The following is a 21667-nucleotide window of genomic DNA, read 5'->3' as shown; positions in this document are numbered from 1 at the left end:
GCCAGACACGGCTATTCTAGGGTCGTTTGTTGTCGTGCAAGTGCAATCGGCACGAAAATGTAGTACAGTCCGCGCTCGGCCAAACGGTGGTGTTCAGTGAGCGGAACCACCAAAACTCATGAATCACCACAGCTAGCATGATCATCAATCATAATATCCCTTCACTCAGCTGCCGTGCATAAGCGCAGTTGGTGTTGCCATAGCGTTCAGCGAACGTGGTTGCACAATGCCTCATGGTAATAATGTTTATACTACGTTCAAGGCTCTCCCTGTCGCGCATATCATGTCGTGTTCCTTCCGTGTTCGTCTTCCGTCGCGCTCCACCCTCCTGTCCAGAACAGTCTGGCTTCCCGTGACCTCCCTGCCGTCCTACCCCACACCGATCCCACTGGCCACTGCCGGCACGTCATGCGCCACGCACGTGCGCCGGAGCCGCAGAAGGTCGGCGGCGGTGTGCGTCGCCGGCGGCGCGGCGGGGGCGGGGGCGGGGGCGACCTCCAACGCCAAGGCCGCGCCGGGCCGTGCGTGACCTTGCCCGGTGGTCGGCTGGCAGTGGCGGCCCGCAGAGCTCCTGCAGCCTTGGAGGGCAGCTGCGCGGCGGCGGAGACCCACCGTCTGTCTGGAGACTACCCAATTCACGGCTGTGAGGTGTGAGCTGCCGTCAGCCGGTGTCCGGGATTCACGAGTCACGAATGCTGCGTGATAGAGGGTCGTTATTTGTCCGTTCGGCTGGCTAAAGGCGGGAGATGGACATAGAACAGGCAGAGATGGGCATTAGACGGGATTAAGCTGGGTAATTAATAGCCTAGGGATAAACATTGTGCAGGCAATTGTGGACATCGAACAATAGACATTAGACAGATAAGTGGCATAGAGGCCAGGCGATAAGAATTACAGCGTAACTCAGTGGAATATTTTGGACATACAGAAAAATGAAAAACCGTTTTCGTCCCTGACGGCTACCCTTCATAACGTTTCTATTCTTAGAACATTAATGAGGCCTCTGCTGACATTACCGACCGTTTACTCAGCGCGAAGTATGCAGGTATGGCTTTCAGCCCGGGCAGCGCGGTCGGCCTTATTGTGTGACTTGCCGCGTTGTGCTGTGTAAGCAAGCAACCCGAGTGGTAAAGTGGGTCATTCGGCGACACTCCGCGGCGCATTAGCGCCTTACGACGGTGCCGACAACTGCAAACTGGAGACACCGTGTGCCATCAGCCCACCACCAATTGTCAGCAGGGGGAAGCCTGTCGGTGTCGGGGTAACCCCCTCCTGATTACACCGATCGATAAGCAAACGTGGCAGCTGCCTACCCCTGTCCCCTCTCTCCTGCTCCCTCCTTCCAGCTCCCGAGCGGCCGGCCTATGCACATTGGACAGTGCTACCAAGCACCACCCGCGGCTCTGGCCTTGATGGTCGCCGCTTCCTCCGAGTGACTGTGATGACGACGGCTGTTTGGCCCGCGGAGAGCGGCTCCCCACGGCCCCCGGGACTGACGGGAGCTGGCTGGCTCTGACTGGACATAGTGCCACAGCCGAGCGGCGCCGGGGTTTACGACCGGTCATGTTTTACGCCCCGGAGTCGTGTTGTGTTTGGATGTTGCAGGCCTCGTAAAATTGAGTGTTTAAAACGGTGTGGCAGTGTTATGCTGCTCACGTGTTCTACACAGAAGGCTGGTTAATATTTTGGTGTTGAAGCGCACTGTGTTAGTCACCTCGGCGTTTTTATTTCTTGGCTCTTTTTGGCCGGTAGCCCGCGGCGATGTCTGGGTCATGACCGGCGGGTCAGTGACCCCGTTCTCTGAGCTTCTTCCCTCTGCCGCCGCCCCCGCCGAGCTCGGGTGTGGGCGGCTGGCATCCGTCGAGGCCCGTCGCTCCCGACGCTGGCCACTGTTGCCGTTTGTCGGCCGCAAATAGTCGGCCCATGCGCCGCGTGACGTCACGCGGGCGACGCCGCCGGCAGAATTGGGTTAACGAGTCTGGTGGCTCGCACCGCGTACCGGCCAGTCAGCGCGGCTCGCAGGACCATTTCCGGCCCAACCCTGTGACGGTGTGACCGGGGGCAGGGCCGCGCCGCCCCCGCCCGAGCTGCGGTCTCACTGGCGGAGTGATCGGGGCGCTGAGTAATGACGTTCTACAGGCGCCGGGACGCGGCGACCGATGGTTCCTCTGACGGCTCCGACAGAGACGCATCGACCGGCCCCGAGTATCACGGCGCCGATGAAAGAAGCCGTCAGCCAAATTGCCATCGTGATAAGTTCGTGTTTGATAGCTTGGAGCGGTGGTTTGTTAGGCGACAGCTGAGTGCGGTGTTCGATCGTGAGGCATCGGAGATGGGCGTGTTATAGGACGTTATCTCTTGAATGGTAATGAGTAAGAGCGATTGGGTGGAGACAGACTGACGGAACAGGAATGTAGAGTGGGGAGGTTAGAGCGTAAGACAGGTGCGCGGTAGGTAGAGCGGTGAGAGACGATTGTGTCTGTCTGGACTGTGGCCAGACGGGTCAGTCTGCACTGGTCTGTCGGCTCTGAGTCGTCCGGAACGGGCACCTGACGCCGGCCACAAACACAAACACACAGTGACACTTTATCGGCGACCTGTAAAAGCGGCTGCCTCGTAGCTTTAGACGTAATCTGTGTGTACCCACCGCTTCAGGGGTCGCTGAAAGAAACCGCTGGGTTGTCGTGGTTCTTGGACACCTCCATTGGATTTCAGTGCGGATTTACACTATATGTCCTCTTCTGTAAGATATGTTTAGTGTTTATTTGGGTATGAAGTGTCGCAGGCTAGGTTCGTTGCCAATGCATCTTGGACAGCGTCCTATTTTAATGCGTTATCAAGCAATAGGTAAAATCAACATACTCGAGTCTTTTTTTAGCAAACTACACATTGCGTGCTGGCATGTGTAAGACACCTAATCAGGTGCAAACCTTTGCATGACAACGGCAATAAACGTCCTTAAAATAAGTTGTAACAATCGCGGAAAGCTGTCGTCGGGTCACAGTGTTTCCGCGTGTGAAGTATTGTGCTACTTCGGCAAGCAAGTATGTTCGCCGGCTCTTTGTTACTCAAATCGAACATAATATATCAGTGAAACTACCGTTGCAGGATCATCACTCACACACTCTTTTGGTAAACCATCGAACGGTGAATGCTCAGCTTTGTTTGAGACGGCATTTCTCTCCCCAGTCCGCTCACCTAGCGCCGCGAACCTCTGTATCCGCCGCAGACCTGTTCCGCCGAGCCATGAGACTGGAAAAGGCTGCATGTGACTCAAAACAGGCTCTGTGCAGCCTCGGCGAAGGGCCGGTCGTTGCCCTTGCGACCTATATTCGCTAATCTCGGGACCGGCTGGTCGGCGGAGCCGTCATCCCCCAGTCATGGCAGGCTCGCGGACCCGTCCGACCTGTCCGAAACATATCGTCATCTCGTGGTCATGATAGGAGTGTGGACCCGTCTGACCGGACCGGACGGGACCCTGCTGGGGCGCCGCCGGAGGGAATTTCCGACCTGACCCGACCCGACCCGTCCAGTCCCTTGGAAGACCCGACTCCTTCCCTCCTCTTGGAATTCATTCGTCATATTAGCCTAAGGCTATGTGAACGTGACCCATTGCCCGGTACCGGCTCTTTGTCTCCGGTCATATCAGAATGCCGTGAGCAGGGGCATTACCACCGGTAGCTGAGATCGCTTTAGCATGCATCGTTTGCAATTTCCTGGTACAAAGTCTACGCTGTTGGGAATACGCTGGAGCCGGCGGCTGCTCAGCCAAGACGATGACTGGCGGGTATTTGATTCGCGCGGAAGCCTCCATCGTCCGCCGTGACACAGCCAAACAGGTCTGATGAATGCACCGAGTCCGTACTCGCCGCGCCTTATGGAGTGCTGAGCTTGTCATTGTCGATTGAGCTGATACATTCGACTACAAATGTCGACTTGACGAAATGCCACTTTCTCTCCGCTCGTCCATTCCATGACGAACGCGGGACTTCGGGACGTCAAGACGGCATCCTTCTCCATCATCTCGCTGTCATCTCTCCTGACGTCTCAGCGTGTCACGTCTTTGTCCCCGCAGCGGTGTCACCGTCACTTTTCGCTACCGGTGTCGCTGATGTGATTGTGTGGCCAATGTGAGAGTGTGAGAGCTAGCTCACACTGTCTCCGGTGAGTGGCCTCCTGTGAGTTGTTGTCCCGGAGTGTGAGTGACGCTGCACGTCCCCACCCGGCAGTGGCGTGGCCGCGGCCGTCGGCTGGCATTTCCCGTTTACTGCAGAGGCCGTGTCGTGCACGGGGCTCTGCTGCCGTCACGGCAGGTCTGCAGTGTGGGGTCAGTGACCGCTGCCGGCCGGTCACCGGACGGGGGCTCCACCTGCCGATCAACCTGCAATCGGCACACACACGTGTACGGGCGCGGCGAGCCGTCCACGCGAGCTGATCGATCGCTGACGCAATGCGGCAAAAAACGACGTCCCCTCATAACATGGGTCAGTGTGTATTTTTCTTGAATGTCTCGGGGACTCAGCGCGCGTGGCTTGTGTGCGAAATGAAATCCTGCGAAATTTGAAGATGGCGTGCTGCAAGGATTTAGGCCCGTCTTAGGGTTTAATTTCCTTTGTGCTATCGCGGCTATATGAATGGAAAAGTGTGCTAAATCTGGGGCTCTTCGTGTATTGTTTGGCCCCGGGCAGTCCGTTGACCCCTGTTTTCTGCTCCCCGCTGAGGGGCCGGCCGTCCAGCCTCGCTCCCGGAAGGATTAGCGCCGTGCGGTGCCGGCTGGTCTGCCTTTCCCACCGCAGCTCGGTGGGCTTCTCAGTATACCATGGCAGGCAGTCGGTCGGTTGGGGACGGGATCGCTGAGGAGCTGCACGGAGCCGGCCGAACAGCGGTCGGCCGCGGCGAGGTCACGACCTCCGTGGGAAGGGGCGCCGCTCCTGTGGGAGTTCTCCCTCTCTCCCTCTCTCTGTCGGTATCGGCCGGCGATTGAGCGCCACTGTGGTGCTGGGGACGACTGCCCGGCGCTGCTCTGCCGTCTCCGGACGGCTCCGCTCGGTCTCCGACCCCGCGGCCGACGGATTGCAGTGCCTCGTTTCCGGGAGGGAGACGGCGCGTGTTGCCCCGCGGAGGCAGCTGGCCACTGCTCAACAGTTGGCCGGCTCTGCAGCGGCGTATTATTGGACGGCGGCGCGGGGTCGTCGGCCGCCGACGGCTGTTGTCTCTGACGCCGCCGCTCGGGTCGGGTCGGGTCGGGTCGGCTGATGACAGACGCGAGTCGCCGCGGACCGTCGCCACCCGTCGCGTCGCTCATTAACCCGCGGCGCGATGTCCGGCCCGCCGCTGTTGGGGTAGGACCGCGGCTTCGGCCTTTGTTCCGTGCGACTACAAAGAGTGATTCGCCGCGGTGTGTGGCGCCGCAGCAGTTACGGCCGTAGCGCCGCGGAACCCGTTACTCGCCGTGACCGCCGACCGGCCTGCCATCTAGCGGCGGCGACACGCACTAGCCGCCGCTGCATTGCGCAACGGACTGGGTCACTGGGCGGGCTCCGGGTCCGTGTGACAGACGCTCCGTGACGCTGTGCGTGACGTCACTCCTGGAGGCGGCGGCGGAACGCTCCGTCCGTCACCGTTATGGAGCTGTGCTGCCGCCGCTGGGACCGCTGCGGCCAGCCACAGACTGCCTCTGTGAAGCCTCTGTGAATTCTACGCTTTGAGCTGCGGCCGGCAGCAGCGATCAGAGCCCACCGCTTTATTAACCTCAGAATAACCGAGCACCTACTCCGTGGGCAATAATCCCTCAACGGTGAATCACGGTATATCCCGTGAGCTGCCCTACTAAAACGTAAACCACGCTCTACCCCGTGAGCGTAAGTTCGCAATAATGGGCTACGTTTAGCTCCGTGAAGAACGGTCCGAGTGTTCCGACAAAGGAGCTGCGCTGTAGCGACTGGGTCCCGGTCCCTCCTGCTGGCCGTACAGTGGCCAGGCTGAAATGTAATGAGATGCACTCCCTCCACGGTGCTGGCCAAACCGGGAACCCCTCTCCTCCCCTCCCCTCCCCTCCCCTCCCCTCCCCTCCCCTCCCCTCCCCTCCCCGGCGGCCGGGGATGGCACGGCACGGCGCTGCAACCGGCACCCCGAGACGGAGGAAAATGTATTCAATGAAGCGTGACGCTGACCTACAAAGGCTTTTCTTCGCAATGATTTGCGTATTGGGCATTGTAGTGAGTTGCGTGGAACTGGTTATGTGCGGGAAAAACTGATGGTGGTTTGGTGGGTACTCCGGCACGCTACTCGCACGTTTCCTGCGATAAATGACAACCTAGATGCATCGGTTATCATGGGTTGCCAAAGTCGGATATATTGTGGTGGCTCAATCACTGAAGAGTTTGCTAACTGGCCGGACATTTAAGTTGAACAATGAACATGCTATAGATCGGTGTTCTTTGGTACTCACTTATGAATCACCTAGTTACCACTTACGGATAAATCGTCTGGACGTTGCTGTGCTGGCTATAAATTTGTATGTTACTTATGCTGTGATTTAACGTGGATTTTTTCTCTCTCGGTAGCGGTCAAGTTCGGCCGAATGTCAAAGAAGCAAAGGGAGAAGGTGGAGGATGAGGTGCGCTTCTACCGCGGCAAGATGGTGGCTGGAGAGGGATCCTCCCCGGACTCGTCTGTGTACGCCGACAGCCATCAGCTGCCCTCGTCCTCGCAAGACCAGATCGCCTCGCCCTTCGCCAGCTACCAACCGTAAGCAGCGCTCGCTCCACTTTTGGATGTTTTTGGTTGCCCGTGGATAGCGGATTTGATTCGAAAAAGTTGCGGGGCAATTTATTTTGCGTTTTTTTTATTAAGATTATTTCATCAAAGCTGATCAGCATCATCATCTCCGAGCTCTAGGCTGTTCGCTGTTAGCTTCCTCCATAACACCGTACCTGTGTCTCCGCCCGACCAGGTTCGCCGGCGCCGGAGACCTGTCGGGCCAGTACCAGGCCAGCGGCTACCAGTCGCCGTTCCCGTTCTCCGTCGATGACGGCGTCGACTCGACGACACCGTCGTGGCAGCCGCCGATGGAGGCTCTGCCTGGCACCCAGCAGCTTCCCGGCTCCGACCTGATGACGTCCTTCGGTAACTCAGGTACTGACCGCAGCGCGGCGCTGTAGGCGCTCGATAGGTGTCGCACACATCGCCCGCCCAAGGCGGCGTGCTACGTTACTGGGCTGGGACGAATCGGTCACGCTGTCATATATCGTCTTCTTTCGTGTCTTCTTCTGTCCTTTTCTCAGGGTAGTGCATGTTATGTAAATAAAAGTGTCAATAACCGATATAAAATAACTTCCGATAACGATATGTCGGCCTTGCACTCGGTTTGGGGACGGATGTGGGTTATCCGTCGGCCAGGGTTCTTCCATGTGCCTGTCCTGTCTATGTGAGCCTGCGGGCGGAACCTCCGACTGTCCCCTGATGTGGAGCTCGTGCGCCGTCCGACAGGCCGGGCGCCGGCTCACCAAGAGCAGCAGCAGCAGCACGCGCTGCAGCACCACCAGCAGTCACTCCAGCAGCAGCAGCAGCAGCAGAGCCCCCTGCTGCAGCCCCTGGAGACACCCATCCCCCGCGTCAACCGGATAACAGACACCATGATCAAAGAGGAGATGGAGGGCCTGGGCAGCGGCGGCTGCCTCGGACACCTGCACGACTCCTTCGAGCCGGTGGACAGCAGCGTCGAGCGGCTCTCGGTCGACTGTGCCGACCCGTTCGGCGGCGGCGGCCTCCCCCCGGCAGACCGGCCCCCCGGTAGGTGCAGTATGCCCCTCCCCCTCCCCCTCCGGCCGCACCGGTCAGAGCCCGGCGTCTCTCCGCTCGTCGTGGCGTTCGTCCTCTCCTGCATGGACCGTCCAGTCAGTTGGCTCGGAATTCGTTTGCTTTGTTTGGACATTGTTCCGGTTTTATTTAGATTTTAGGTAACTTGGTGCTGGAATATCGTCTTTGTGTGATCTTTTGGTGCTGGATTTTTGTGTTGTGACTTCATTTGAAGTCCGTGTTCTGTCTAGACGGGTTCGAGGTTCTTCTCTATCTGTCTTTTCTTTCCATGTTGAAGTCCAGACGTTATGTTAGTCACATCACCGATCTCTTTTTTATGTTAATTTTACCCAAATGCGTGTATTTATGTGGTAGCGCCTTAGCCTTGCCCTTCTCTGTGCGCATACGCTCACACAGGCGAGTGCCGTGTCTATAGACCAGCCGTGTGACGCAGCTCTGTCCACAGACCCGTCTCGGCTGCCCGAGCTGCTGGCCAAGTCTGTGACGGACGCGCATCGCAACACACTGCGCTACTCGAGCGACTACATCCAGAAGATGCTCCGCAAGCCGCACGACCTCGAGAAACTGTCCTACTACAGCAAATTGGTGAGTGAGACGGTCGAAACAAATGCCAGTTTAAGTGTGTGGCTGTTTATTGCCTGATGGGTTTGAGCATCCTCATGGCAAATGCCATGTTATTTAAATGTTTCTCAATTTCCACGGACTGCAATGATCTATGAGGACCTCCCCGACCCCGATCTGACCCCCGACCCCTGTTTGGCCTCCGGCAGAGTCACGAGGATCTGGTGATGGACGCTGTACAGAGCGTCACTACCCTGATCCAGCACAACATTATCGAGTTCGCTAAGGCCCTGTTCGAGCTGAAATCACTGCAGGAGCATGACAAGCTGACCCTGCTCAAAGGCGGTGAGTGTCTAATGTCCAAGCTGAAAATCACTGTATCATCTGTATTCTCAATTATTTCTTGTTATTCTGATAACAATGCTTCACCGCTCGCACGGCTATTTGACGTGCATCACTGCATCAATGACTGTATGTATAGCCATGTTCAACGAACACCAGTGACGGGTATTCCTAACACCGTTCTGACCCAGCTCTCTCCGTTCTGACCGAGTTGTTCTCCTTTTCTGTCCTCCCAGGAGCGTTTGAGCTGACGGTGATCCGGATGCTGCGCTACTACGACCTGAGCCAGGACGTGGTACTGTACGGTGACACGCCACTCAAGCAGGACGCCTTCCTGCTCGGCGATACCACCGAGATGAAGCTGGTGCACGACGTGTGGGAGATGGTGCGCAGTCTGGCCGAGCTTCGGCTCTCAGAGACCGAACAGGCCCTGTTCGCCGCCTGCTGCCTGTTCGCGCCAGGTGAGTACCATTGCAGTCAACTGGTGGTCCGAGTTACGGGCACGGCTGCTAGTCGCAGTTATTTCATGCACTCAATCATTACTATCAATCACTACTACAAATCACGAGTCACTGGTCACAGTGGCAGTCGCTTTACACAGCTGTTGGCTCGTTGATTGCCCTCACGTGTCCCCATTCGCAGTTCCCCTCCCCGTACCCCATCTGACCCTCCCCCGCCCCCTTCTCTGCAGACCGGCCGGACCTGATGGACGTCGGCAGCGTGCAGAAGATGTACGAACAGCTACTGCTGGCGCTCCGGCTGAAGCTGGACGAGTCACACCCCCTGCCCGTCAAGGGAGATGTCACCGCCTTCCAGCTGGTCGTCTCCAAGGTTCACTGTCTCAGGTGGGTGACGATGGTGACTGATTTCTCGGAGCTCTGTGAATAGTGCTGTCTCTTGGGTCATTGATGTGTTATTGATGTTTGGTCGAGTTTTATCGTCAACATATCAGAATTTCTTTAAATGCAAGGCTATGTTATGGTGCGTTTAGGTTTCGTTAGTAGCGAGGGCTCTCATTAATGGCCATAATGATAATAAGTAGCTTCATGGTAGAGTTTTAATGAAGCATCGCAAAGCTAACCTGTGGTGGTCTGTCTCTTCCAGGAAAATTTCGGAGACTTATTTGGAGGTGATCGCCAACTTCCGGCGGGCGGCACCACACCTCGAGTTCCCGGCGCTTCACAAAGAACTTTTCCCGACGGGCAGCTGAGTGAAGGTAGTGAGTCGCCGCACAGATCCTCGCGCTGGTGGTGGTGCAGCACGCTGACACGTAAACACGCGCTCCTCTCGCTCTGTCCGGTTCCGCTCTCTCTCCCTCCATAAAACTGCCTTCTTCAGATCCGTCTGCGGGGCGGCGGCGGCTATCTATGGTGCCGTTCCGCCGCACCGGTTTGGCTCCTGCCCACTGTCAGAGCTAGGCTGTCATCAGTGACTGTCAGACACTGTCGCTCTGGCAGTGTCTCTGTCAGCGCTGAGCACTCACAGAGCCGGGGAGAGACGTGGCAGCTGCTGAGCCGAAAACTACCTGCATGATGGCAACCAACTCAGGCTTTCTCATGGTGTTGGAACTAAAATATGGCCGGGCGCTGCATAATCTGCAACAGCAGGAATCCGCTCCCCGGCTGGCACGGCACCGCGCTGGGGCGGTAGGTTAGTTTAGAGCCGGTCCGCTAGGCGGCGCTGGAGGCGCTGTCCGTCCGCCGCCGGAGCGGCTGGAGTTGTTGGTCGCAGGGAGGATAACAGCAGACAAATGCTGAATTAGGAGCTGTGCGCGGGATTTGAGAACGACACTGCGAGGTTAAGACTTTCTAAAGACCTATTTGGAATGCGAACTTAGTTTTCGCGTTCGTGTCCAATGCAGCACTTGCACATGGCGAGTACATTTACAACCAGCCGTTAGTGAGGTGTTTGAGAGCGTGAACTATTTATGCAGTCAGTTGTAAACGGAAAACTGCAAATGACGGCGATGCTTAATAGTGTGTTGTGGTGATTAGAGTTGTGATGTGATCATGAAACTCTGATAACTCGTTATTTCATTGACATTTTATGGGACTAAATTGGTGACTTGAACTACCCAGTCACAAACTTTGTTAATTTGTTTTAACATCTCATTTAAATTTTACATTGTATATGTGATCATGTATTTCGCGAGATGCAGAACTAATGTGTAAATACCGAGGCATGTAAATATTCGTTTTTAACTACCACCAGCGTCCTCACTATCCTCTAACAGCGTTCAAGTGGTGGGTATGCACGTTTACTGCCGAACTCTGTGTTGTTATTTAGTGATGGGTCTATGCGTTCCCAGCTGCGGACTGCGTTGTTTTAGAGCCGGTTGTGGGTCGACTGTCTGATGGACGGCTGGCGGGCGGTGGTCCGGTGTTGTCTCGCCTCTGGCACAGCTGCCCGGTCCTGGGAGTGGGTTCGAAGGGCTGAGAGGCGCCACCCGGGTGTGTGATCCGACCCCGCCCGGTGCCGCTCCCGGCGACAGCTGTGTGACTCGGATTGTGATATGGCCGCGTGACGCGAGCGGCCGGCGGCCCGCGAACGGCCCACCGGTGTCCGGACGGTGATTCGTAGCTATTTACATTTGAAAATAGTACAAAATTCGGCCCGGGTTCCGTGCTTACTCAGTTATCTAGCTGGCGCTCCGTCAGGCAGACGCTATTCTTTAGCTCGTGTGCGTGGGTAGGCGAGTCAGTGGTCAGAAGAGGAGGAGCGGTGTTGAGATAGGCTGACGCTGGTCTGCGAGTGCGTGGGCGTTGTCCGGTCGTATGTGCGCGTTTAAAAGTTGGCTGTTAAGCAGGTAACCGCGCCGATGTTCTGTTGGGGTGTGCGTGTGTGCGTGTGCCTTATTTGGTGGAGTTGCCGGACTGTCGGCTCTTGGCGGAAAAGCTGGCGCGAAACAGTGTCGCGAAATTCTAAATTAGTGGGGCTCGGTGCTCCGTGATCAACGTTGACGATGGAATGAATAGAGAAGCACGGTGCATCTCAAAATGGGATTCAGTTCAAGCACCGTTCTATACTTCAACCTATTCAGTATACTTTTTTGCATTCATGGCTCGGTCGTTCGCTTTTGCAATAGGGCGGATAAAAGCCGCCTGCCGTCCCGAGAACATCTCGGTTAGCATGAGCAGGGTAATCGTCGGAGCGGAGGGCGTACGATCTCTCCCAGGCTGTCCGTTCGTCACCTTTCGTCACTCCTCCGGTCACACCGCGTCACTTTTCCGTCACAGAGCCGGCAGCCGCGGCGCCCCGTGCCGGTTTTTTACGCTTCTGTGCGTCGCTCGCTCGCCCACCGCGTGTTTTGTATATGAGTTGTCGTCGTGCGTCAGTGATGCGTACATGGCCGAATAAACTAGGATTGTACTTTACTAAACCGATTCTTTCCTTGACGGTGATGGTATGAGGGTTGTGGTTTCTTGTCACGCTATCTACTTCAAAATGTTAATCTCTTTTCTCTATCTCTCTGACGCTCGGTTTCTGTAAAGAGACCAGACGTCTAACAGGCGATGAGAAGCTGAATCCCTCAACTGCTCATACTCTCAGACCCTCACAATGCACAGACTCGCCGTGGCTGAGCCAGCCCCAGTGGTGAGACACCAGCTGGTGTTGGTGACAGCGGCTGGTGCCGGGTGATGGTGATGGTGGTAGTGGTGACGGCAGGGGGCGCTCGCCATACGCATGTGAGTATCATACACCTGCTAACTATAACGAAAGTATGGTGATAAACGTTAAACGTTGTATTTGTACGGTAAACGTAATGGAGCGAGTTATATCGCTCTTTATGTTTATTGTAACGACTTGACAGCATATTCGAATGCATTAACACCTGCTAATCGTTTACCCTTTTAAGCTGCCTCGTTACAATTCAAGTTAACGTTCACTGTAGAGCTATTGTGACTCAAACCCTCTAGTTGTTCAATGGTGTGACCCGTGTCTGTCCGTTTCCAGGTGACCGCCGCTGTCGACTGAGCCGGCTCTCCGTCCAGTGTCGCCCTCTCCGCCCGGCCGGCGCCCGGTGACCCAGTGGCGGCCAGCCCGTCCGACCTGGCGCGCGGGCGACGCCAGCTCGGGACTATTTATTGAACTGTGAACTCCGTGTACCTTGACGTGGCCGAGTGCGTGTGTACTGTATATACGACCCTATGTGTCTGAGTTGTTAGCGTACTGGTGTTGGGTCTCTCTGCGGCGCTGGCCAGGGCCCGGTCAGTCGGAGGGCGGCGGGACCGGCGGGGCTGAGCTGTGTCTCGGTGGCCGGGGGCACGCGGGGTGAGTCGGCACACGAGAGGTCTCCGGGGTCTCCGGGTGTATGGTCTGAGGAAGCTTACAGTCGGGAGCGGGGCGGACGCTCCGTGATCTGACGGCAGCCCGTGGTCCCGGCTGGTGGGGCACCCGGTCCCTCCGGCTCCGCCGCCCGTCCATTGTTTGAGTGATAGCGGCAGTTGTCGACTTTGTCTCTAAGCGCTTCTGTATGATAGCATAAGTTATTTTTAGCGAAACTAAAGAATCGGTGCATCTATCATTGTTATTGTTAAAAAGTACAAAGCGCTTAACAAGGTCTCAACGGCGATAAAATTTGGCCCTTTCGGAATGATGATCTTTGATGGAAAGTCACACGAAAAACGTGCATCTCACTTTAATCTTTGGATGATATTTTATTCAGAGTGATGTCTTTGATCGGAACCGGAACCGTTGTCAAGGAGCGGTCCGAAGCGAGGACTCGGGTCATGCTCCGAAGACAGCACTGAGGGGATTATATCGGCGACGAAAGTTACCTGCGAGTCTACATCACAGGTGTGATGTGCTGGGCCGCTTTATCTGAGCGCTTTTTGTCTTGTTCTCGCTACTGTACGGCATCGAATGTTCGTAAAGCTGTATGCATGTATGATTGAGTGCATGTTTGAACCAAACTGGCGTTCGGTGTCAGTCGAAGTGGGCCGAAGCGGTGCGGTCTGCCCGCTCCGCTGTCCTGCTGTATCCAGAGTGTATCTATTGTTCGACTGTGACGGCCTGCTGTTACCCCCAGGGCAGCGCGCTGGGTCACGCTCGCTGATGACGTGTATCTACGAATAGAGCGAATGTTCCGGTACGCTTTCGTGTTCCGGTGTTCAGTGTCTTCGGCCCGTTGACCTGGCTTCTCTGCTGACATGTGTGAGAATGAATATAAATCACAAAACGACGGCTGATTGTGTCTTGTGTTACGTAAAGATTTCGGATATCCTGAGTTTTTGTTGATCTAGAAATGATCGTGGAAGGTGTCCAGAACCCTGAAACCTTTGACGCTTACCAGAGCTGAATTGTCCACAAAGCCAGAATCGAGCCTTCGTCAAGATATGTATATTTTCGTGATATCGGCACGCTCATGAGCAAAGAATACATTTATAAACATTTGTGCGAACACGGGGATATTGTTCACCTGGCTCACCACGTAACTAAATTGACACTGTGTGACGTCACCGATATCATATGACGTCATTTGCGCTCCGGACGTCACTAACACCTGGCTGGAGCGGTTCTCTGATTGTCACAGCACGCACGGCACTTGTACCCTCAATGCACACGGACACACACACGCACACATACATACACACGGCTTGAGCGGCGGGTATTCCGGCGTGCGGCCGGCGCCGCCGCTGTGAGGTCCGGGGAGGGCGGCGGCGCGGCGACCACGCCGGGTCGTCGGAACCACTGCCACTAGATTACAAGAATGTACCCGTAGACAGATAAGGAACATGTCGTTTTGTTTCACTCTCGCCTCCAGTGGCATCCCAAACCAATGCAGTTAACCATAGCGTAAGACTCTTCGTCACATTCATATTTCCCTCGCAGGAGAATGAACTCATTGCTCCTCTTAGCACACACAGTATCCTTCACAATATTAGCTCTCCATTTCGCTCCCTCTCCCTCCAAACCCTCCCTGTTCCCCTCATTCCCCCTCCCTACCCACCCACCCTACCCCCACACAGAAGCGCGCCCCCATAAACTCCCCTGACCCCTCGGTGGAGGGAATTCGGCGGCCCTTGGTCCGCTTGGCACGGTTGAGCAGGTGACCTGTTGGCACAGAGTTTGGCCCTGAATGGCACGGCGCTGCCGCGGTTGGCACACAGAGAGCGCTGGTGGCACGGATAGTTTCCCCGAGCTCGGATCGCCGGCGTATGGCCTGTATCGCCGGCGGCTATATCGCCCGTATCGCCGGCGGCTATATGAGCTGGGCATCCTCGTCACTGGAGCTGCGCTGCACGGGCTGGTACCGCCCGGCGTGTAGAAGGTCTGACTCGTCGTCAGAGACCTCGTACCACGGACGGTCGTCCCGCCGGCGACGCAGCTTCTTCTCAACGCCCTGCGGACACACGAGCAAGGCGTCAGTCAGAGTCCTCTTAACCCGCGACATGCGTTTGTTCCAGCCTCAGATACACATGAAATGGAACATAAAGCGTGGAGTTTAATGACCAACGTTTATGGGAACGAGACTTTTCAAAGAAAAGTCTCGTTGAAAAAAAAAAGATTTCAAAGAAGAAATAAATATGAAAATAAGAAGCTATGTTTCACCGCCTAGCAGACCGCCCCCTCTTCATTGGAACTCACCCGTTTGAGTTTGGGGGCGACCGGTTGGGGCGCGGCCGGCGGCGGCAGGCGTGTCTCCTCCGCCGGCGCCGGGCCCGCCGCCTCCTCCACATCTGCCGTTAGCTTCTGCACCGACTCGGCGCGCAGCTCCTCGATCTTGTCCAGCTGGTTCAGGTGCCGCGTCGACTCCGTCTTGGAGACGTCCGAAGCGTGCGAGGGAGGCGACAGCGCCGACTCGGTCTTGCTAGCCTCACTGGGCGCCGGGCTGTGGCGTCCGGCGGCGCCGCCCTCGGCCGCCGGCAGCAGCTCAGCGCTCAGTGAGCTGGCCCCGCCCGACAGCGCGAACCCCTTGTACGGCGGGAAACTGGAGGCAGACGAGTCGGGTCGGCTGGCTGAGGAGGCCGGTCGGGGCACCTCCTCAGTCAGATGCTCGGCAGCCGTCGCAGGCGCCCGCCGCGGAAGGGTGCTCGGTTTGGCGGCTATCTTCGGCTTTGGCGGCGGCGCCGGCTTGTCTGCGGCGGACTCCGCGGCGGGCAGCGCGCTGGGTGGTGCCGTGCGCTTCTCTACCACGACGGCAGCCGCCGAGGGCTTGGCGGCCGGCTCTTTTAGCGCAGTCTCCGCCTCGGCCGAGTCACTCTCACGCTTTGAGGCGACCGAGGCCCGCTTGGAGCGGTGCTCGGCGTCGGAAGCCTCGGAGAGGGATCCGACTTCACCGAGCGAGGTGCGCTTCTTCTCCTCGAGTGACGAGGCCTCCGAGGCACTCAGGTCCTGCGAGGAGACGGACAGGTCGCGGCCCTCCTGCTGGTACATTTCGCGGAACTCGTCGCCGCTGATCTCCCCGCCGCCCGGCCGCCACGCGCGCTCCTTCTTTCGGCTGTTCCAGCGGGTTCGCATGGCGAATTTCTGCAGAAAGCCACGCCGTTTGCCGGCGCCGGCGTCGGGCAGCGCTCCGGCGCGGCCGTCCAGCTCAAAGAGCGGCCGCTCCAGCTCGTCTGCAGTCTCGTCGGCAGGGTGGTCGGAGACCGGTTCAGTGCGCGGCGCAGGGGATATCGCCGGTTCTTCAGGCCGCTCGAGCGTGTGCCGCGTGCCCTGTAGGATGTCCGGCTCGGAGAGCACCAGACTGGCCAGACTGGCACCTCCATCCGACCGCCAGCCGGAGCCAGACTCGGCGCCGCGCGCCCGCCGCACCGCTACCTCACCGACGCCGCCGGTCGAGCCCGGCTGCCCCGCGGATACCCCCGACACACCGGACACCACCGAACCGGCCCGGGCGGCCTCACTCGCCGCCGGCCTCGAGCGGTGCGGTTTGCTCGTCCTTAGTCCTAAAAAATCACTGTCATCTTCGGTGGTGGTGTTGCGGCGCATTCGCACTTGATCGAGCTGTTTGGCTGCCTCAGAGGCGGCCGGTTCCTGGCGGCGGTCGCGCGAGCGGGACGAGTCACGGGAGCGGACCTGTCTGGCGCGCCGCTGCGCCTCGATCTCACGCTGCACGAGGTCCACAGTGCTGCCCGCCTCACTGCCGGCCGGCTCAATCACCTCGAGCACGGACGCGGAGCCCGAGTCGGAGACGAGAGCCAGGCCGCGCAGCTGGCGCCGGAGCTCGTCCTGCGCGGCGGCTCGGTCCGGCGTGCCGCCCTCGCCGTCACCCCCACTGCCCCCGCCGCCACCACCGCGCGGCCGGGCCGAAAACGTCGAGTTGTGCACCTCGTCGGTGCCACTGAGCACACTGTCGCTGAAGTCCAGACTTTTGCTGAGGTCTAGGTTGCGCGCGAGGCCGGGTGCGTTCGACTGCGCCCCGCCGCCTCCACTGCCCCCTCCTCCAGTCACGCTAACACTAAGTCGCTCCATTTTCTCTACACTCTTCCCGCGCCGCTCGCGGGCCGGCCGGGGGACGCGCGCTGGCCTCCTCCGGCCACCAGACGCACCACGCCCATAAATGTCACTGTTGTCATGCTCGCTGAGGAAGCCGGCCTCGAGTGCGTCGCGGCTGGCGCGTCTCCTGCCGTTGGTGCGCGCCGGACTGGCGCCGGGCGCACACAGGTCGCTGCCGTCGAGCGACTTGGCGGCGCCGTAGATGTCGCTGGCGGCGGGCCGCACCACGGAGCGCGGAGAGATCTGCTGGTAGAGCTCCGAGTCGACCAGCGAGTTCTCCGACGAGGAGAGCGCCGCCGGGTCCAGGTAGCGCGTCTGGGCAGACTGCGCGCGCAGGTCGCCGATCTTGTTCCTGCGAACACGCCGGTCAACGGTCAGAGATGGCATTGGGAGATTGATAGGTAATGGCAGATCAAGCACCGGTCTTCTCACTATATCCATGGCAGGGACAAGTCACAAGACAATATTGATTCTAGTGAGGACTCAAGGAGATTTTATGAATCAAAAAAATAAACGTGATCATTGCTTTGAACCGTGGCCGTATGATGTTGAAAATAGTGCCGTATTATTGTTTTCATAGACGCATTTTTATACCGCAATGACGTCTTTTGGAACTCGGTAAAGGTTGAAACCATCAGCTGAGAAGGATGCGCTGTGGTCGCAGTTTCCCAGTAGGATTTGGGCAGTAACTTTCGCTGCGAGGCCACCGCAGACTTGTTCTCGGTCTGTGTCGCACACCGCCGGGGGGGGGGGGGGGATTACGGAAACCGCGCGGCCAAACACGACTAGCATTGAGCAGCCGCGATGCAGACAGTGCCCATGTTGCGACATCCAGCAACATGCACCAGACATGCCAGGCCGGTGTCAGTCGGACCAGGGATATGTCGACATGTAGCTGCCGACATAGCTAAACTGTTAATGTTCATCCCCTCTGCTGCTGTCGCCTGTCAGATTCTTTTCGGTTTTTGGAACATGCGAGGTCGCGATCAGCACTGAGGAAATTTGATTTGTTTATTCTCGTGGTTGTGTTCTTTACATCCGGAGATGCAAGCTATAAAACGGAACAGAACTTTTAATATGTTAAAACCATAAAGTCAAGCTAGATGTAGCCGATCTTTATCAGTGATTGGTATTTTTGCTTACCAAAAGCGACTGTATCGTGCCACTAGTGGTTGGGTAGGAACTAGGAGTGATAAAGCCATACAGTGTGAGGCAGTGGCGGATCCAGGGGGGTCAAAATGGGCATTTGCCCCCCCCCCCCCCAAACGGCATAATTTTAACATTACGCCTATGGACGATACATGGAAAGAATCGATAAATTGTTATGGTTTGCCCCCAAAAAACTCTGAGCTGGATCCGCCCCTGGTGTGAGGTGGATAAAGCCATACAGCCTGACATGCCGTCTGCGCTCACCTGACGATCTCCTGGGCGCTGGTCATGCTGCTGACGTTATCCTTGCGCGAGGCGCGCAGCCGCTTCCAGGCCTGTTCGGCCATCAGCAGCCGGTGCTGTGTGTCGGCCAGCGGCGCCGAGAACCAGGCGCGCTGGCAGTGCTGCCAGCGCACGTGCAGCGTGTTAGCCAGCTCGGCGGACTCGTCCAGCTGGTCGGCCGGCTCGTCGGCCGGCTCCTGCAGCCGGCGGCGCAGCTGCCGGTTCTCGGCCGACAGCTGCTGCAGCTGGCCCAGCAGCCGGTCGTGCAGCTCCAGGGTGCTCTCGTGCAGCCGGCTCAGGTCCTTACACATGTCCTCCCGCTCCCGCAGCAGCTTCCGCGACACGGACAGCACCTCCCTGTGGGGGGGGGGGGGGGTGGCGAGGTCAAGGTCAGACGGTACCTTCCTTTGGGGCGAGGTCAGGGTCAGGGTCTACCCGTGAAGGAAGGGTCACCTGCCTCGGGAACGGGGGCAGGGTCACACACAAACAGCATCTGTCTCTCTGACCCTATCGAGGACAGCGCTTATATTTTATATAGTCTTACATCATTAACAAGTTTCGTACCGACATTCTGTGCCGGTTTCCTCATGTTAAAAATCACTTCTGTATCGATGGCCACCGGTAACCGACCTGAAGTTATTCTTGTAGTCGGCGTTCTCGTGTTGCAGCCGGCCGGCCTCTGCCTCCAGGCTAGTGAAGTCAACCGCCAGGTCACCGAGGGCCTCGTATGTCAGCAGATACTCTGCACATGCGCTGTGACCGTGGTGTACCGCCAACTCGAACGGCTTCAAGCTCATGTCGTTCTGACGGAAGGGAGATGCAAGTCAGTCGAGGAAGCGTTTATTGTTGATAATATAACAACGTTTTTATGTGCTAATGAACACACAGCTGCGTCACATTCGCGATTAACAGCAACACGTTTCTTACACAGCTACGATCTCAACAGAAACACATTGTTTGCTCTTTATGTGGGCGAGAATTTATCATCTTACTCCCACCTCTCCTCCAACTATCTGGCTCGCCGGCGCCGTCCGCTCACCCTGGCTGTGACGCTGGCGTTCCGCTCGAGCAGTTTCTGCGCCACGGCCGTGTTGCCCGTCTTGGCTGCCAGATGGAGGGGCGTGTCGCCGTGGTGGTCGGCCAGGTCCATGCCCTGTCCCTCGCGCAGCAGCTGGTCCGCGCACCAGGACGTGATCTCCACCTGAGGAAGAGCGGGGAGACGTCAGATCGGTACTAGTGTATTGCGGGACAGTATCGGATCAGAGGCGTGTATTGCGGGACAGTATCGGTTCAGGGGCGTGTATTGCGGGACAGTATCGTTCTACAGGCATGTAGTACAGGGCAGTACCCATCCTTCTAGGGACGCGTATTGCGGGACAGCATCGGTCCAGAGGCGTGTATTGCGGGACAGTATCATTTCAAGAGCGTGTATTGCGGGACAGTTTCAATCCAGGGGCGTGTATTGCAATTTGCAGAACAGCGTAATTTCATTGGCGTGTATTGCAGGACAGAATCGTTTTAGTATATGTACTGCGGAACAGTATAGGTTGAGGGGTGAGTATTGCGGAGCAGTGTAGCTTCAGGGACGTGTACCTATTGGGGAACAGTATCGTTCCAGAGTGTATTGCGGGAGGGCATCATTTCATGGGCGTGTGTTGCGGGACAGTTTCGATTCAGTGACGTGTATTGAGGCACAGTATCCTTGTTTATTGCGTTTCAGTGGCGTGTATAAACGGGGCAGTTTTAACTCAGGAGCGTGTATCGCGGGACAGTATTGTTTTAGCATGTGTATTGCGGGACAGTATCATTTCGGGGGCGTGTATTGCGGGGCAGTTTCAACTCAGGCGCGTGTATTGCAGGTCAGTATCGCTTTAGGTCATGTGTTATTCTGTATTTTATCAAAAGGCAGCCACTGAATTGAACTGACAATTGCGCATCTTTCGTTGTCATGCATCACCATCTAACCGCCTAACCGGTTAGATACCGGGTCCGCTGGTATGCAGGGGAGCGCCTTAGTTTGGTCTGCCCTTCCGGTGCGCTCTAGCTACTACTGATCATTTCGACGGCGCTCAGAGATGGTACAGCTCCAGTCGAAATAATCAGTAGCATATCTATGCAGCGATTCACATGGCAGTCACGTCTGGTCGGCCCTAGTGCGGCCAGTCGGCGGGGAGCCGCCGAGCTCAAGGCTGTCAGTCGTCACAGGAAGGCACCGTCTTCCGGTGGGTGCAGCTTCCTTGCTGACAGTCGGCGGGCTGGCGGCCGTCGGCCTCTGCCGGCGCGGCGCGGCGAGGCACCGTGTCCGCGCCAGGGCGGGCCGCACCGCCACCGCCCACCGGCTGCCGACATATGGAGCGGTGCGGCCGGCGGCCGGGCCGGCCCCGGGCTGAGGTCCGGGGCCGGCCGGCCGTCCCACCGGCCGCGCGCTCCTCGAGAGACAGCTGGACAGCTCGACGGAGACGGAGCGGGCCGATAACATCGCCGTCGGGCCGCGCGGCGCCGCCGCCACCGCCGGAGATGGCACGATGCGGCCGGACAGCGCGGCTCAGTTTCTACGAGAGCTCCCGGTGCCAGGGAGCCGCTGTAAGCAAGGGTCGCCAGTCTCGCCGAGATGCCAAAATCTGGAGTGGCACCGCGGCCTGTGACCCTAATAACCGTGAGGTCAGTCATAGAAGTCGTCCGCCTCAGCACGGCGCGGCGGTCAGGCGTGGCTGCAGCCGGTCGGTGCTCGGACTGCCGGCCAGATGACCTTCACTGATTTACAGTGGTACGGGGATTCTCTCAACTTGCAGCAAGTTCTGCTGGCAAATTACAGCCGCCGCCGCTGGTGGATTATTGCTGCCGCGAGGCGAAGGCAGAGGTACGACTCCGCGCCGCCCTAGATCAGGCTGCGCGCCGCTTCCACGACAGTGGAGACATAAACTATGTGGATTCTGCGTGCGCCGCTGGACATCGGCACTTCCTCTTGACCCGCGGGCCGTTCGCAGTCGGCCCGAACAGCGGCCGGCGCCAGAGGTCGGCCCAGGACTTTACTGCCTGCACATATCTCCAGCGCTCCGCTGGAAGCGGGATG

The 21667-nt window shown here is 57.7% G+C and overlaps 2 protein-coding genes across 8 annotated transcripts in view; one reads left to right on the top strand and one right to left on the bottom strand.

The window, feature by feature from the left end:
* The window catches only part of LOC122370121 (probable nuclear hormone receptor HR3), a 36907-nt gene extending 22999 nt beyond the window's left edge, over window positions 1–13908 (top strand). For 3 of the 6 annotated variants that reach the window (XM_043345397.1, XM_043345400.1, XM_043345396.1), the window contains 9 exons: window positions 6567–6750; window positions 6956–7137; window positions 7492–7794; window positions 8267–8406; window positions 8592–8727; window positions 8961–9185; window positions 9416–9569; window positions 9829–9940; window positions 12679–13908. In XM_043345397.1, the coding sequence (XP_043201332.1) occupies window positions 6567–6750; window positions 6956–7137; window positions 7492–7794; window positions 8267–8406; window positions 8592–8727; window positions 8961–9185; window positions 9416–9569; window positions 9829–9934 (1430 nt within the window). In that variant the 3' untranslated portion in view covers window positions 9935–9940; window positions 12679–13908. Of the gene's footprint in view, window positions 1–6566; window positions 6751–6955; window positions 7138–7491; window positions 7795–8266; window positions 8407–8591; window positions 8728–8960; window positions 9186–9415; window positions 9570–9828; window positions 12104–12678 lie in introns of those variants that run through there. The other 3 variants (XM_043345401.1, XM_043345399.1, XM_043345402.1) reach the window with 3 other exon arrangements.
* A 134-nt stretch (window positions 13909–14042) lies between these two features.
* Window positions 14043–21667, bottom strand: part of LOC122370120 — a 32118-nt gene continuing 24493 nt past the window's right edge. For both annotated transcript variants that reach the window (XM_043345394.1, XM_043345395.1), the window contains 5 exons: window positions 19634–19795; window positions 19225–19397; window positions 18577–18951; window positions 15313–17515; window positions 14043–15067 (listed from right to left, as the gene is read on the bottom strand). In XM_043345394.1, the coding sequence (XP_043201329.1) occupies window positions 14927–15067; window positions 15313–17515; window positions 18577–18951; window positions 19225–19397; window positions 19634–19795 (3054 nt within the window). In that variant the 3' untranslated portion in view covers window positions 14043–14926. The remainder of the gene's footprint in view (window positions 15068–15312; window positions 17516–18576; window positions 18952–19224; window positions 19398–19633; window positions 19796–21667) is intronic.

This window comes from Amphibalanus amphitrite, unplaced genomic scaffold, assembly GCF_019059575.1.
Source record: "Amphibalanus amphitrite isolate SeventyFive unplaced genomic scaffold, NRLGWU_Aamphi_draft 001101F_arrow, whole genome shotgun sequence".
Taxonomy (NCBI): Eukaryota; Metazoa; Arthropoda; class Thecostraca; order Balanomorpha; family Balanidae; genus Amphibalanus; species Amphibalanus amphitrite.
The sequence above is the reverse complement of the archived record's forward strand: the minus strand, read 5'-3'. Positions and strand labels throughout refer to the sequence as shown.